Source organism: Chaetodon trifascialis, chromosome 2, assembly GCF_039877785.1.
Source record: "Chaetodon trifascialis isolate fChaTrf1 chromosome 2, fChaTrf1.hap1, whole genome shotgun sequence".
NCBI classification, from domain to species: Eukaryota; Metazoa; Chordata; class Actinopteri; order Chaetodontiformes; family Chaetodontidae; genus Chaetodon; species Chaetodon trifascialis.
The window spans coordinates 13,126,517-13,144,902 of record NC_092057.1 but is presented as its reverse complement, the minus strand read 5'-3'; the positions used below and the strand labels follow the sequence as shown (position 1 = coordinate 13,144,902).

General features: G+C 42.3%; 1 protein-coding gene across 1 annotated transcript; it reads left to right on the top strand.

Annotated features, from left to right (window-relative positions):
• Positions 1-923: 923 nt before the first annotated feature.
• gpr83 (G protein-coupled receptor 83) lies at positions 924-11,933 on the top strand. The gene is made up of 4 exons (XM_070988840.1): positions 924-1,373; positions 2,148-2,273; positions 8,396-8,529; positions 10,370-11,933. The coding sequence occupies exons 1-4, from the start codon at positions 924-926 to the stop codon at positions 11,088-11,090; spliced, it is 1,431 nt and encodes a 476-aa protein (XP_070844941.1). The 3' UTR covers positions 11,091-11,933.
• The last annotated feature ends 6,453 nt before the right edge of the window (positions 11,934-18,386 follow it).

The window sequence follows — 18,386 nt, the reverse complement described above, 5'->3', positions numbered from 1 at the left end:
CTTCAAATGACATAAACTGGATGCAATGTGTGTCTGCCTGAAGGTGAAGGCTAAATCTGCCTTGGGCGAATACGCCTCAACTGCAGAGACGCTGCAGTTTTAGGCTTAGAAATTAACGAGAGTCATCAGCAGGAGGATGGATGGTCCTTCACAGCAGATCACACAGGCTCCAGCCTCATTTACTGTCCACAACTCACTAAACACTGCAGAACAAAATAAAACAAACAAACCTAAATGAAAAGGAAAGATACAAATACATGAGTGCCAGTGATAGACTCAGGCTAAAAAAAAAACAACTGAAGCACTGTCAAGAGTATGCCAATGAAGCCAAAAGGTGGCCAATCAGAAGCCTGAATAAAGTGAACTTTTCTTACTCTTTGTAACACTTTCTTTGATATGCTGGGAGTGAGAACAGGCTGTCCATAGAGGACTGCGCTCCACATTGGTATCCTGCTGAGAGTGAGAATGTGTTGAAATTACACCTGCTGGATGGGGATGTGAAGTCGACTTATTTGGACTCTACAATAGATGAATGTCATCAGGCTCAGGTTTGCAAGTCCAGGGGAAATGAGCCGCGTGGCTGATGAGGGAAAGTCCAGCCTACCGGTGGTGTGTGTGTGTGTGTGTGTGTGTGTGTGTGTGTGTGTGTGTGTGTGAGAGAGAGAGAGAGAGAGAGAGAGAGAGAGGGAGAGAGAGAGAGAGAGAAAGTTCCCCACACACACATGCATACGCACGCGCGCTAATGTCCACTCGAGGTTGAAAACCTGCAGCCGCGCGGCTGAGTCGCATCGCGCAACTTGTTGCACATGCGTCAACATCTCCGCATTACTTCGGTGGTCGCTGGGACGGAGCAGTTGTTCAGCTGACAGTCGCACAGATTCTCCAAAGAGAGCCAAAACAAATCAGAATAAAGTACTGATAAGATGAGAGCTGTGTGTGTTTGGTTGTGCGCGGTGCTCTGGATGAGCAGCCCTGTCAAGGCAGCAGCAGCGGCGGCGGGACACACACTCAACGACTCATCACTTGAGAGAGAGGAGATATTTTCTTACACGCAGCATTTGCTTAACGTTTCGGGACAGTTGGATAACCGGACTTCTGGATTTTTCCTCCTGGACTTTGACGAGGGCATGCTGGAGGACTGGCGCTCCCTGGCCACCAAGAAGCGCCGCGGCGGGGAGTCGCAGGACGGGAGAGTCAAGGCGCTGCTGGTGGCCGCTTACTCTCTGATCATCGTGATCTCCCTGTTCGGGAACACCCTGGTGTGCCATGTGGTGGTGAAAAACAAGCGTACCCAGTCCGCCACCAGCTTGTTCATCATGAACCTCGCTGTGGCTGACATCTTCATCACTGTTCTCAACACGCCGTTCACCCTGGTGAGAGCACCTTTCACCTCTGCATGACCTTCAGTGTGTGTGTTCACTCACTCACACACTCAAAGAGCACAGCAGCTGCTGTTCTCTTTACACTGTGTGTGGGAAAACTTTTCTCTGGATTTAGGAAGGCTGGTGAAGTTAAGGGAGATGCTAAAATAGGACTAATATTTCCTTAAAACCACTTTTTAAATAACAAATAGCGTTAAAAAAAAAAACTTCCTTTTTTCCTCACTTATTTCTTATTTCCCCGCGAATCTGTCTCCGTGCGCGCATGTGCCTGCGTGTGAACCATTATTATCCACATTGTGGCGGAAAAAATCTGTTTACTCAGTCATATTGCGCGGACTTGCTTTCCTTGTGGGGACAAAAGGCGGATCCCCATAATGTAAATAATTAAATGTTAGGGTGAAGGACAAATAGTGCTTACGGTTATGGTTAGAGTAAATCTCCAAGAAATCAATATAAGTCTATGTAATGTTCCCAGAAGTGATGGAAACACGATTCTCTCTCTCTCTCTGTGTGTGTGTGTGTGTTTGCAGAGAGAGACTATTGCATTTATGTATATTTATAATAATCTGTATCTGCCTGTTCTCTGGGTGTCTAATTTAGTTTGAAACAAACCAAGCATATTCCCATTCCCGTTTGATGAGCTTTGATATTTTAGTGGTAACAATAATCACATGACTGAAAATGACAGTGTCAGTTTGCACCTTGATGGACAGAGGTCAGCTGATTGATGGGTGTGCATGATGGACTGTTTGTGTGTCCCTCCAGGTCAGATTTGTGAACAGCACCTGGGTGTTTGGGAGGACTATGTGTCACATCAGTCGCTTTGTACAGTACTGCTCCCTGCACGTCTCCACTCTCACGCTCACCGCCATCGCGCTGGACCGCCGGCAGGTTTGTTTTGACTGTGTGATGTGCAGAACACTGTGCTGTGATAAGAGTGCTTCAGTCAAGGGGTGTGCTCCCAGTAAGCTCCCAATAAAATAGTAAGTCTAGATATATGAGGGCTTTTTTTTTTCGCCTGTCATAAAGCTCCATTTAATATACTGATCTCATATGACAAGATTACCATAGACCCAATATGGAGTGGCCACAGTACAACATATACTTTATATATAGTTATATATAAATATATTTGTATACTATGAGATATAAAGTCAAAATGAAAAGAATTGAAGCTGTGTTGTTGCTGACGTGCTGTGACACAGATTGCTGTTGGAGCCGGTTGCTCAGGTGAGCATGACACGTTTCGTGTGAAGCTCAACACGGTAACAACATCATCTGCTAATTAGATTAAAGGAACACCTTGTCACAGACACAAAAATGATGTTTTAAGATTAAAAAAAAGTCCATGGTTGATCCGTGGTCCACATCAGTTCACATCTCTTCTTCACACAGGCCCGACATGGAAAACAGCATCACAGCATACAGATGGGTTTAGTCTTTGGACTGAAAGTATGGCCTTGAAAAAGACTATTTAACACATGGAAGACAAGCATTGTGTTTCCTGACAACTCCCTCGACCTGACAGCTTCACTTCTGGTCTGATCTTTGCTGTTCCAGGCAATTCAATTGTTTTAGCAGCAAGGCAGCACAAGAGCAATGAAAACTAAAAAAATAAAGACACCCTGTGCACAGCGGTGCTTCTCTCCTGGGTGGACCAGGGTAAACCACAGAGGACCGAAAAAACAATGTCCCAGCACACACCAGGATGCAAGGACTGACACTATTTTATTAACAGGTACATTAAAAACAAGAAAGGAGCAAACTTCTCATTTGGCATGGTGCTTGATTGCCATCAGGTGCACCTACAAAATCGTATATAAATATGTCAGGATTATAATTGCTGTTGCCGATTACTGTTGACTTTTTGATGTGCTCCCCAATGGATTCTCCCTCAGTGTTGCTGTGCAATAACATGTTTTTTGTTTTGCAGCAAGAAACTAGCAGAAACTATTAAAGTACAGTTTACGGTACATTTTAAAGTGAAGAAGAAGAAGAAGCAGAAAAAGAAGATGCATTTTATTGAGCCTCCTGGAGTAAAATTCATTGTTTTCATTTTTTAAAGTATGATAGTGCACAGCGAGTCATGTGAAGAAGAACTGCAGAAAACAAGGATAAAATAAAGTGTTTTCTGCTTGAGGAACAGAGGCAGTCAGGAATATATTTCAAATAAATGCATTTGTGGCTCGTGAAATAAAATTAAAACTAATTTTCATAAATCTGTATTCTGACCAGAGTCGAGGATGTCAAATCCTGTAAACAAGCTGGTCCAGATAAGATGGGCTCTCGATGTGTTTTATCGACTAAAAACGACTGACAGGCAAGCCTGCTGCTCATCAATGATTTTACTGCCCACTCGGTTTTATTCTTGAAAAGCCTGATAAATGTCGTGTTATTCCTCATCCTCCTGTTGCCCTTTCCTTTGACTGGGCCACATGAATAAGACACAAGTGACAGCTCTCGCTCTGATACAGACCAGTTCAATGACTGATCAACGTGGAGGAGAAATGGGCATTTTTGGAAATGCTTTCGCAGTGTCCTTTTCTTTTTAATCGATGAAGCATTTTTTCAGCTTCATGCTGAGTTCTGTATCTGAAGGTAACCATGGAATCTAAAGCCAAATACACTTCCCTCCTCTGCTCCTCTCACCAGAGCTGTAGTTACAGAACGAAGAGTGCAGCACAGAGTGAAGACACCTGACGGCACCGTGCAGATTACAAACTGTCATACAGCTGTGACTGAAATTACTCTGTTGTTGATTGATTTTGTGAAATATCTGTAATCAGCAGCAAACATTCCCCATGAAAAACCCTCACAGGGGACTCTACAGTGAGTAGTAAACTGGGGTTTCAGATGCTCATGAATCATCATTTTGCCTCACTGCTGCAGGTGTTGTGTTGCATGGCTGTGATTATTGACTGTTACCTCAGGAGTTAAAGGAAAGCATTGCATTGTGGGATGTTGTAAGCAGGTAGCAAACGTGCTACGGGCACTACATTATTTGGGCTTCAAAGTTCAGCTGTCAACATGACAATCTCACCTCAGGTTAGCCGTTCTGGAGCTCTCTGTCATCTGGGCTCTTATAAAATCTAAGAGTAATATAGTAATATATATAGTGATATAAAAGCCAGTCCATGATCAATTACATATCTGTCCCCCTTCAACCTGCATCAGCCTCTCAGTTTTTGTTCAATGCTTAGCAGCAGATACCTTACTTATCAATTCATTGCTGATGTTCAACACTCACACATTGCTTATTGTAGTTTGTTTAGTTTAATAATTAAATGATGTCTCTTGCAAGCGAGTCCCGACATTGTCTTGGGGACCAGTTTGTGATACAATACATGGTACAAAGAGTTAAAACCTAGAATTGAAACAAGACAGCAGATGGTGAATGTAGGGAAATTCATAATATAGCAGACAAAATATAATGCAAGCACATACTGTGCCCCAGTTGGATACTGCATGTTGTGTAACGGAGATACCAGGATCCAAATGCAGCACAGACTGAACGTAGAAGCACGTGAGTCTCACAGGTACTGTTGTCCAGAAGGGGCAAGATGAAACTCGTAGTCGGGGTCACAGAACAGGGGTCTTTACAGGGAAACAGGAGAGCAGACGAGGTCAAAGGCAGGCTGGGTCTAATCTGGGTAATCTCCCCGAAAGAATACGCTGGAGAGTCTCGCGTAAGGGCTAAGAACAATCTGGCAAAGAGTGAACGTGAGGAAGCCACTTAAGTATGGCACAGGTGGGGATTGGTCTCAGGTGTGCGCTGGCTGAACAGGTGTGCAGATGAGAGAGAGAGAGGGGCAGCAGAAAAGGAGCTGGCTGACGTGACACATGACTGGTGGAGCAGTGGCACACAAAAAGAAATACTGTCACATCAAAGAAATGCAATGCTGATATTAAACAACTGAAGACGTCACTGCCAGTGAGGAGTTATGATAAAAGATTTGGAAAGAGAAAGAAAAAAGTGCTCCGAGTTGGTTTTTCGCCACCAATCACAACTCCGTTTACGTTTTGCATAGCACTGTGTCCATCAAAGCCCACCGAAAAATCAACAATCGCTATTTTACAGGGTTCGTACAGTTTTTCTGAATAAAATTCAAGCACTTTTCAAAGACTTTCGAGGCAACAAAAATGGCTACCATAAAAGCAACTGTGGAAAGTTTACCAAATTCCTTTATATCCACAGCAATCGATGTATATAGTCACAGTGTTTACTTTACCAACAGTTCATATTAGTCAAGGTCAACTTTAGGGGAGAGAGGGGAGAGTTCAGCATCCTGACAGCCTGGTGGATGAAGCTGTGACTCACATGGAGGCTCCGGTATCTTCTCCAGATGGCAGAAGGCTGATGGGGCTGTGTGAGGGATGGGTCGAGTTGCTCACAATGCTGACCGTTTATCGGGTAAAGTGGGTGTTGTAGATGTCCAGGAGGGAGGGAAGCGAGGCACCGATAATCTTTCCAGCTGTACTGATTCAGAGCAGAGCAGCTTCCGCACCACGCAGTGATGCAGCTGGTCAGGATACTTTCACTGCTGAGAGAGCACATGATGGGTGCTGGGCTTCTTGTTCTCTTTAATTTGAGGAGGAAGTGAGGGCACTGCTGAGCCTTCTTGGCCAGTGAGGTGGTGTTGTTTGAACAGGAGAGGTCCTCAGTGCAGTGTATGCACACTCGGAAATTTGGCGCTGCTCACGCTCTCCACAGCACGACTGCTGATGGTACAACTTTTATATATATCGATTGAATGTGTTGATTATTATTAATTAATGTCGCCGGGGGACAACAAACAGATCTGACGGCGGGGTTGCTTTGTTTCAAATATCAAAATATTCTCGATTTACATGAGAGATGTGTAGATGAAACACCAAATTGTGTGGAAAATCAAACATTTTTCATGGCGTATATTTAAATCCATTTAAATCCTAACCCTGAAACAGGATGGTTAAAATTAAGCAAACTTTGAAGACTTTGTGTGAACTCTTTTTTAGTATGCAGTTTATTTATTTAGCTCTTTTTTTTTCTCTCATTTTCCAGCGTGATCACACCTCATATTCATTCAATATGTAGTGTGATCATTGGCCATGGCGCAACAATGAAAAACACGAATTTCCTCTGAGAGGATCATGAGATGGAGGATAATGGTTTCATATAAAGGCATCCCATGATTATATGAGAGATTTGGGTGTACTTGTGAATGTCAGCGGAGCCAACACAACGCAGTCTATATTATATATAACCATAAAAGCTTACAGTGGCTGACATTTACTGTTAGGTAAAGGTGCAAGGGACAAGGCTGTGACTTGGGCACAGATGTGCTTTAGCTGAGTTTTAGCCTTGAAAACAGAACAAGGGGAACATTTTGCTCTTCGGAGGAGGCTAGAAAGAGCGCACATTGGCATCCACAGAAGCTGTGATGTTTTCCTGCAAGGCTTTCATAACATTTCATTACATCAGTCATGACCATTACATCTATGTGCCTCATAGGTCCAGCAGATGTCCCTCCTCTGCTGTGAGCCTACTTACATCTGTGTCATTAAATTCAGAAAGTTTGGTAAAAATCTCCTAAAGACTGTTGGAATGGCTCGCCATATATACTGCACACACCTCATTACCATCCACAAACCATGCTTCATAACGATCCTCACGGCATCCATGATCGTATGCAAATACAGAAGCTTTATTTGAAAAGACGGGCTGTAAATGTCGGTTTCTTTTTATGTTACTAATGTACCGAAGTCCAAAAAGCTTCTGTTCTGAGAAGTAAATTCACATGTTCTCTTAATAGAGACATTTCACTGGTTTGTTTCTGTGAGGAATTAGCAGATGGTCAGGCAGAAGGTATGCAGATCACACACGGTCTTAATTGCGTTTGGGTGATTGTTTCTAAGGCAGCACTTTTCTTTTGGACGTTTGCTTACTAATAATTGTTCTTGTCCGTGATGTGTTCCAGTAATAAATGTTGGCTCTAGTTGCAGGCGTTCTTCAGACTCTGTAAAGTGTACCGCCACAGCATAAATGTACAGACACAGTGTTTCAACACCCTTGGGTCAAATTGTTAATGGCAGTTCTGATGACTAATGTGACCTCTGCTGCGGATGGAAATTTTTTTGAACCACTTTTATTCTTAGATAACTCGTGACTCTGCATGTCTCATCAGCGATGTCTGGGGGAGCATTAGGAGCTTATAACCACTGTATTATGAATTAAAGAAGCCACACCTTTGGTGAATAAAGGCCTTTGTTTTCACTTAATAATGACTTTATGATTCATTGCTCAAAGTTTCCTCCCCACGTTTAACAGTGAAAGCAGCGTTTGATCTGCTTTTCTTTTCTTTGTTGAGCATCTGCTAATCTCCAACCACAAAGCCACAGAAAACATTGTATTATGTGAATGAATAAGAAAATCTGTTATTGTGGTCTTGTTAATGGCAAGAGATTAATCTGATGGTTACCTCAGTTTGTTCTCTGAGGTGCTTGAATTCTGTACTGTTTAACTAACACTGAGCTTAATTCAAGTGTGGATCCTACATCTTCAGGTCTACGACACTACATGCCTCTGCAATGCGCCGTCAGTATGTGATGCACATGGACCTGAATGTCTAATTCTTACTTCTCTTTCAGCAGGGCTTGTCTTCCACCAACAAGCCCACATGGCGATTATATCAAGTAAAATCTGCTTCCTTTTGGAGTTTACATTCTGTTCAGCTAAACTGCTTCCTCCGCTCATTATTTTTAACACAACAACAGGCAATTTCTAATACAGCGCGGTCAAATTGAGCTCGACTTTAATAAACAGTACCATAAAAAAAACGCTATGGCCTGATGTTAACACTCTGCCTCACAGAGCTCCAGTAACGGTATGTGTTGTGCATTAGTGGATTTATAATTGGACGAGTCATTTCAGAAAGTATTCCACTGATGGATCGAGCGCTGATTTCAACCCACAGCTGAAAGCTGTGGATGGATTACCTACATCACGCGTTGAACCTGTGTGTGTGTTTTTTCAGGTGATTTTACATCCTCTGAGACCTCGCATGTCCCCGGCACAAGGTGGTGTTTGGGTCACTGTTATCTGGATAATGGCCAGCTGCTTCTCCCTCCCGCATGCAATCTACCAAAAGCTCCTGACTTTTACATACAGGTAAAATGACACACACTCATACATGTTAATGATTAATGATTATATTTATTGACCAGGGTGCACATAACTGGTACGCAGGTACGTGCAAAAATCTGAAATGTGTAATGTCGAGTTGCTTCAAAACACACCTTTGTGTACCAGGCAGCAACAGAATTGGGTCTGGGTTATAAAATGAACAATTTCGTGAATGGGATTGCACTACAGATAGTTTGCATTGCGCCAGCAGATGGCGGTAATGCAACCGTTATGGGTGGCAACCACCATAAAAGTCAACAGAAGAAGGAGACAGCCGGTTCTTGTCAACGCATTTGACCCCCTGAAGTCATTAAAGCGGCTTCTTTGTCCTTCTGCCACCTGCAAAGAAAGTCAAACCAAGAAATAAAAAATTCTATGAGAAGTGACTCCAACATGATCGAAGCTGATGATGAGCGCATAGAAATGTGATGCAAAAATATGTTGTTTGCAGCCACATCTAGTAGACAAAACCAGTGTGTTTTATACAAGCTCAAAGAATATCCATCGCCTGTTATTGCTGTTGCTATTCCTGCTGTTGTGTGTGTCGGGTTGCTCCATCACCCAGCAGCCTCAGTCACTGCGCCAGCTGTGCGAGGTTCATGAATACTGCTGCGTTCATCTCAGCCATGGCTAATATCCCTCCAGTTTGTTCAGTGAAGCCCTCAGTCTGATCTGAAAACGCATATGAAATCATATTTACTTCCATGTGTTTGGCTACAGCCAACATATCCACCATTGTAGCAAAAAAGATTTCATTTCGATCCACACCGGGTGCTGCTATCTCGAATTAGGCAAAAGCAATATAGTTCAGCCATGAATGGCAGGGCAGAGTCCACGCCGTGACTTTGGTGGATGAAGTGAACAGATTTTTTCTAAAACTTTCGCTGCAGCAAGCTAAGGATAAATTACGTTTTATGATTCTGTGGTAGCCAGAGCCATTTTCTATGCTGTGGTCTGCTGGAGCAGGAGGCTGACGGTGGCTGACACCAACAGACTCAATAAACTGACTCAGAAGGCTGGCCCTGTCCTGTCCTGTCCTGTCCCGTCCCGTCCTGTCCCTTACATTTCGTCCACTCAGCCAGAGACTCAAAGTGACCAAGTGCTCCATTCATCGATACAACTCCTCCCTTCATGCTAAAGTACAGCTCTTACCTTGTATTACTATCAGCATATTTAAAGAATAAGTATATATATATAATTTTTTTTAGCATTTTTTTATTAACTCAAATTATTTTATTTACCATTTGCATTTAACATTTTGCACACATTTGCTCATTTTTACTACTATTAGTAGTATTATGGTTATGTGACCCTTATAGTAGTTTGTAACTTTGTATTTTAAGTATTTCATCCTTCTTTCTAACTGTGTGTTGAGGTACTTGTACTGCAGTAAAGCAATTTCCCCGCAGGGGTCAATAGTTTTCTGAATATGAATTTAAATGGGAGAAAATCTAAATAAAATGATAATAATGATTAGTAATAAATATATGTATTGTATGATATAAATATAAGTAGATGTGAACAAGTGAATAAATGAATTAACACATGAATTAATAAATCAATGTAAAAATGTTTAAATTTATAAAAATGAATGAATGAATAAATACACATTTGACATTTATATATGTAATGTCTATATGTTTGATTTGTGATTTATTTATGGTGACAATTAAGCATTAAATTATATCATTTTTTGTTCGTTAGTTTAAGAATTACAGAATTACTCATTTATTTAACTAAGAATTTCATTATATACTTATCTATGTGTTTAAATATTTAGTTGTGGCCCTCTAAACCCTCTCTGTTCTGTAACTGTCCTCCTCAGTAAGGAAAAGGAACGCAGCCTGTGTGTCCCAGACTTCCCAGAGCCATCAGACGTCTACTGGCAGTACATTGACCTCCTCACCTTCATATTACTTTACATGCTGCCCCTCCTCATCATCACTGCGTCTTACACCACAGTGGCCTGCAGGCTGTGGCGCCACAACGCTATCGGTGACACTACAACAGCTCAGCACGCCGCCCACAGAAGAAAGCGCCGCCGAACGTTGGCCATGTTACTCCTGGTGGTCGGGGTGTTTGCTGTCTGCTGGTTCCCACTCAACTGCTACGTGGTGCTGCTGTCCAGCCAGGCCATCCACTCCTCTAACGCGCTTTACTTCTGCTTTCACTGGCTGGCTATGAGCTCCACCTGCTACAACCCTTTCATCTACTGCTGTCTGAATCCCACCTTCCGCCAGGAGCTGAGGCTCCTCTTTGACATATGCAGGAGGAAACAGAGGGCGGTGGTTGGCTTGGAGCCAGACCTCCTCCCTGCAGCCGCCTGCGCTCCTCGTCACAGGGTTGCCTGGCCCGACAACCACGAGTCCTCTAGGCCAAGGCATGCTTTGTCCCACCCAGGCCACCCCGCCTCACAGCAGAGTCATGCCTCTTCCAGTCGGTCCTCACACAACCTAAAAGACACACATGTGCTTTTCACTGCCAGGCAAGCCCTCACAGGAAGAACTGACATCCTCTCAGTGGAGCCCATCGTGGCTGTGAGCTGACTGGAAACCAGTATGTGTTGGTATTTGAGATTCTTGATCCTATGCTCAGATTTCATCATGTTCCAAAGAGGACGGGAGATCTGAAAATCTCTGAGATGTATGGCGGGGCTCTACACAGGATTTTAATAGCGGCAAGGCAATAGATGGTTTTTACGATGGCTTTAGACTGAAGAAACTGCAATCAGAAGGCTGTGGTTTCATCCAGCTTTGTCTCTTACCACACTGCGTGTCACACTCTTTTTATTCTTATTTTTTAGTTCAATATTTGTCAAGACTTGAGGCCCCCAGCCCTCAGCAATCTCACCATGAGGTCCACTTAGCAGCTGTTCTGGAGCTTTTGATTGTATCACACAGTTTCCCTCAGCAGATGGAGTCTGCCCAGTCTTCATTTGTTATCTCTGCACTTCAAGGACTTCTCTCCCATGTTGACCTGACAGGTGGGATTAAAAATCTCTGATCTTGGCAACAGCATTTGGCAACCTCATGGCAAGGTCCGTTTGGTAGATGTTCTTGATCTTTTGATCAATGAAAAAAAAAAAAAAAAAAAATATGAATACTGTTGTAACACTGACACTATGATATACAACAGTGTCCTTATGTAACCTTTGCAAAGGATGCACAGTGATAAAAGATGGGCTCATTCATGTTGCATAACATTAACTGACCTTTCTTAATATTATATTCTCATGGAGGAAAACCCCCCAGTTCATCTGACATAAATATTTTGTACAAAAAGTCTTAAATAATAGTCTGAAATATCAGGCATTGATGTCAGTGTTTTAATGTAACTGTAATTTGTGTGTGTGTTTCCTTTCAGCAGCACTCACAGGCTGGCGGGATAGCAAAAGAAAAAAAAAAAAAATCATTTATCCCCAAATCTCACCAAAGCTGTGAACAAAACAGTGTCTCTCAATTAAGACACAATCTGCTCATAAAAGGTTTGATTTTCCAACTTTGGTTTGCTGTTCTACCTACAAGCACAGAACCTCGGCGGGTACGTGAACATGCTAAAAATGAAATCATGCTCACATTGATCCACGGGCTGCTTCAAACCCATCCGCTGCTCAGGCTTTTTTTCTGTTTATCCTTGACTCACATGTAACCAGAGGCTTAATAGAATATGCACATGGAAAAAATACAGACAAAATACAGCTGATGTATTTGTGCACTAACTCTTCATCATAATCTTACATTTCACAGTATTACTCTGTACCATAGACTGTAGTAACTGTTTAAAGGGACATTTACACTGTGTGATTTTGGGCTCTCTGGGACAAAAGTTGACAATCGTGAGAGAAACATGGTAAAGAGCTGTGGTCCTGCTGACAGCCTGCAGCAAAATGATGATGGTGTCAAGAATTTAGAACCAGATTCTCACAACGAGACTTTCTGCCATGATTCACTGGCCAGCGTGACATTTCACAAGTGCTAAAACATAATGACGAAGAAAAATACATTTGTGGGCAAAGAATAAAACCTGGTGGAGCAGTGACAAAGCTCATTTATTGTTTTGCTGCATTTTCAAGGCATGAGAGCAGCGTAGATGGGTGACAGGTACTGCAGATGTTATTCTGCTTTTTCAATTTACACCACAGCGCTACACTCATCATGCATCCTGGCTCAAACTGATATCGTGCAGTGTCACACAGACTGTGACCAAGACTTTATTAAATTGTTGCACAGTCAAAAGGTGCGAGTCAATCAGACGATGCAGTTTAATAAATAAATTAAGTGCATCACAGATTCAAAGCTATTGTAAGCATCCGAGACCAAGCTTATATTGCCGCTTGTGTCAGCTTCAAATTTTATTTAAGCTTCAAGGCACTTGAAAGAGTATCTGTTTACCTTGCGAGGCAGCTCAATTCACGAGATCACACAAAGTCAGGTGAGCCAAGAAGCCATCTGGTGCATCAGGTTAAGTGTTTGGGGCACTGAATTGATATGCAGAACAAATATGACCACTGTCATTTAGGCTCACTTTGTTAAAAGCTTGCAGATGTGTCACTGTGTGTATTTAGAGGTTGAACATCAGAGCAAGCTCACAGTTCATATAATATACGTGGAGTTTTTGTTCACTTCCCTCATTTCATACACTGTCCATATATCCAAATAATTATGACTGGAATAAATAATCTTGAAATAGTGCTTGACTGAAACCATTTGATCAGCTGTGGCTTTGATATTATAGAACTGGAAGGAAGAATGTTTTATTCTATACATCGTGTTCATCATGTGTTGCATACCACACTTTTTCAAGGTTTTTCATGCGTCCGTAGGCCTGTTTCATGGCCAGCACCTTTTGTGCAGTGTGCATGTGATTTCTTTATTCTGCCCATGAAAGGGAGCAAACTGTGTGCACATCAACAAGTGCATCTGAAAATATGTACAGGTTACGTGTTCATAACAGCTGATGGTGCAACCCGGATGGTCGCATTGCTGAAAGGACAAGCATAAATGTACAGATGGTTTTCAAAACCTCTGCAGTAAAAGGCTACTAAAGCATGAGGAAGAAGACTTAGTAAGGCACCAGCACTCTACTCATGTTGTCAGAAATCAGCTGCTTATTAGGACCTAGCACAGATTTTCTGCTGGGGTCCCCTTGACATATTAAGATGAATCTGTCTGTGTTTGAAAATATTTGTTATTATATTTTCAGATTTGAAGGGTGCTGTATGAAATACTTCTAGCATTGTTAAATGAATTGCAACAGGAATTCAGGCCATTCATGCTTTTAAAAAATAGAAAGAATGGAACTGAAGGACAGTGAAAATATATCGTTAAGTGTCCAGTGATTATATATATTGTATGAAAATTGTATGTACATGTGCACCATTATGTCAAATAGAAACAGAAAATCTCAAGGCATTAATCCATTTATTATCAGATTGAGGGAGAAATGCTCAATTTGCCAAAATAAAATCTTTGCATCCCTTAATTTAATATCATCTTCTAGAAGTAATAGTTCAGAAATGTGTGGAACATTATAAATGTGTTTTTCTGTGTCTGTCTTTGTCTTGAAACATCTGCTGTGTGTAATATTTTGCTGTAATTTGTGAATGTTAGAGTATATAATAACAATAAAATATATTCAATAAAAACAGCTAATCTTGAGTCTAAACATCAGCTTTGAATGTTCAGATGTCTCTTTTTACTGGAACAATCAAAGGCGCTGATTGAACTGCAACAACTGCTTTGATTCTTCCCATCTGTGGGTCAGCACTTCAACCACAATGAACCTTCAAAAAGAATTGAAAATGGGCATGTAATATGATCAGTGCACAGGATTTCATGAGATGGTGTGCTCCTGCTAGGAAAACCAGATCTAGAAACTCTGGTGAGACCCTTACATGTCTTTCGTCCCTTCAAAAACACACTTACAGCACTTACAGTAGAATACAGGGACAGCTGCTGTGTAAAGACTTTCACAGTTTTGGGTTTTTTTGCCAATGGAGTGTCAGCCTTCGTGGCAGCTGCACAGCCTGGCACAGATAATAGGGTGCTCCAGACAAGTGACCTGTGGGATGAGCAGGTACGAGACAGGTATGTGTCTGGCTGGTGGGAGATATTCTGATCTGATTGATCGAAGCAGCACAATGAGCTGTGCACCAGAGCGACCATTATGAACCCAGGACCCCATATCTATGACAACTTAGGTTAGGTTTGTAAAAGCCTTGATTGTGTGTTTTTTGATCTGTTTCCACCATGTAGCTGGCTTCTGGTTAGGAAAAGATGGTGGCCATGGTTGCTGAAGACAGCGTTATGATGGGACCAAATATTGAGCATTTATCAGCCAAATAGCCAGATTAGTCCATCAGGGGTTGGTGGAGACCAAAACAGAGCTGAATCTAACCTTGGTCGAAGACAAGGTGCAAATTGAAATCTCAAAAGAGGGTAATTATTGTGTGCATGTGAATATCATTACCTTCTCTCTAGATTTCTGTCTCTGTCCAATAAAGACAAAATACAAAAACAGTGTGAAATGTCATCAAGTTCAGGGGATTTGGTTTGTAGCATTGAGGCCAAAGCTAAAGTTCAGTTTGTGTTACAGGAGCAGAGACGAGGACTAAAAGCTTGGGGTGTCTCAGACAAAGTGTTCTCTCTCTACAGGATAATACAGACTGAATAATAACCTGTCTGTTTTGGGGTTATGTGAGCCGAAAAGTCCCAGAAACCAGAAACACAGACAGAGGGCATCATCCTCCATGCCAGGAGCAAGCTGCGCCTTTCTGTGATTTTTCTATGAGCTTTGATTCAAGTGGTAGTGTTCGTCAGTGGCGGGGCAGTCCTATTAACAGGCTCCAGCTGAGAGTTTCTGGAAAAAAGGAGTTAGACTTGTGTGCAGGTGAGCAAAGACTACGTGGATTATTTCTCTTCACCAGCATTCAAGAGAAAAACTGAGTAAAGTGAACACCAACATGATACGTGAAGGCACCACCAAGCATGTCGAAGAAAGGGTCAGTAACTCTCTTCTTTTCGAACGCAAACACTGCAAAACCTTCAGCCCGTCGCCATTGTCAGCGAATGAAAAAACACAATGAACATAGTTTCTTTTTCCATTATCATTGCAAAGTCCCCTATACAGTCACCAGATAAACATTCCTATAATCGCTCTGCATCACAGTGTGAGTGGAAGAATGTAAACACATTTACTGTGGTGCATTGGTGTACTTCTGATAACGGAGCAGTGTCCTTGATGCCCATAAAGGATGTTATTTGGCATTTGGGGAGCCAAACTTGCAAACTTGTGTTCACTCAATTGCTCATCCTGCAAAAGATCCCTAAGACTATAACTGAATCAAAGTTGTTTCTCACGTGGGGGACAAACAGGAAGTCAGTATGCCATGAAGACATGTTGTTCCTGTCTAAGATTACAATGCAAATGGAAAGGGTGCAGGCCTTAAACCATCCTCTGGGTCTTGGTCTAATCTTTTCCAGGGGCCCTGTTCAACACTGCGTGCAGTTCTCCAGCACCCTGGCAGCATGTTTGGTCAGGATTAAAGACAAATCTCACAAACACAGGCCTGTCAGTCACCCAATGCAGCAAACTTAACCAACTTTCAGCGAACAGTTTTCATCTGTGAGTCCAAACACATAGAAAGACAGCTATGAGGCAAATCACCGGCAAATGTGGTTCTACAGGGATGGAAATGTCAGTCCACCACTTTGGTCCAACTCTCGGATGGACTGTCACAACTTGTTTTTGCAGACATTCACAGCCTTCAGACAATTAATCACTCTGGCTTTGATGCCCCCTCTGGCTTTTTCTTTAGTGTCACCACAAAGTTGATCGTTCTGTGTTACAGAAATATCTTCAACAATTGACTGTCTTTACTCAATTTCATGGCAGTTCAGAGGTCAGGTAAAAATTTCGCTTTGTCCAACACATGGATTTTATGACCATGTGCCAACACAGCTAATGTGCTCACATCTATGACCTGATGAGATAAACTGAAACTGGCAATAGGAAAGAAGATCTGTAAATGTAGCAGTACCACAGTGTCGAAATGCTCTGTCACAAGTAAAAGCCCTGAATTCAAAAACTTGTTTGACTAAAAATATATAAGGAGCTGCATCAAAATATACTTAAAGTACCAAAAGTAAAAGTACTCCTTATTCAGAAAAGGGTCATGTCAAAATAATTTATAGTAAAATGATGGACTATAATTAGCGATGCATTAATGAGTAAGCATCACTAATGCTGCAGCTGGTGAAGGTGGGGCTAATTTCAACTACTTTATATACTGCTATTGGTTAATCTATATCCGCAACTCTGAAAGGGATATGCGGTATAGAAAATGGATGGATGGATGGATGGATGGATGGATGGATGGATGGATGGATGGATGGATGGATGGATGGATGGATGGATGGATGGATGGAAATAAATGTAGTGCAGTAAAAAGCACAATGTCGGCCTCAAAAACAGAGTGGAGAGGTACGATAAAGTAGCATAAAACACAAATACTCAAGTAAAGTACCTCTTGAGTAAATGTACTTAGTTATGTTTCACCACTGGAAATTGTGGCGAATCTTGTGAATATGTTGTAAATGAAACAGTGGTAGGAGCATCTTAAAGTGATCTTTTTGTCCATTTTCTTGAAGAGGGCTGGTGGCACCCTCCCTCAAATTGCCCTGCATGCATCACTTAGATGTTCTTCCACAAAGGAACCAAAACCCTCACTGAACAGCTCTTTCAACCTGACAATCTGCTCCACGTTATGACGTCATTCTGTCACTGACGTCACAGGTGATCAGAGCCTTTCAGCTGACAGAGGTCATCCTGACCAGCAGTGTCCACTCAACACCTTTACAAAGCAAACACTTGCAGGAGTTGCATGTTGGAGGCATTATGGGACAGAAACTAAATGCATTCTGAGGATGACTCAGCCTTCATTCGATTCCGCTGGCACTAACCTGCAGGACATTTGCCCATTATGAAAATGCCACAGCCATATCTTTGTAATGGTGGAAGCAATTTTACAAAAATTACTCGCAGTTGCATACTAATTTAACACATTTTCTGCAGTTTACCCTCAGGGTGTTTTCCTCTGCCCACTCTCACTGATGTAGACCTCTTATTCTCTTAGTGATGATCCCTCACCGACTTCCCATTTGTGAACACTGCAGTTTAAAGTGGCATCCAGCCAAACACAACTTCCAGCGTTTGTTCAGGCTTCTGCTTTTATCTTTGCACCATCCGAGTGCACCCTGGGTTTTATATAATTCTGATGAAACTTTTATAAATTCCAGTGTTAATATTCATTGGTATTTTTCTAAAAGTTCCTTTTGAATGTGACTTTGAAGCGAGCTGCCACTTTCAGTGAACCACAAGAGGTCTGGGGTTCACTCACGCTAATATTTTGACCCAGACAGTGAGACTTATTGTATCTGACTGACATGACACTTCATTGCTAAATCTTCTATGATGTGTTATTCTGAAATTGTTTTTGTTGCAGTGCTCCTTACAAGGATAAAATGTTGGCATATGTTAAATTTGGGCTGCACGGTGGCGCAGCAGGTAGTGCGCATGCCTCACAGCAAGAAGGTTGCCGGTTCGATCCCCGGGTCAGACGGGGCCTTTCTGTGTGAAGTTTGCATGTTCTTCCCGTGCATGCGTGGGTTCTCTCCGGGTACTCCGGCTTCCTCCCACAGACCAAAAACATGCTCATTGATTGATGACTCTAAATTGTCCGTAGGTGTGAGTGTGAATGGTTGTTTGTCCTTACATGTGGCCCTGCAATCGGCGGCGACCGGCTCAGGGTGTACCCCGCCTCTCGCCCATTGTAGCTGGGATAG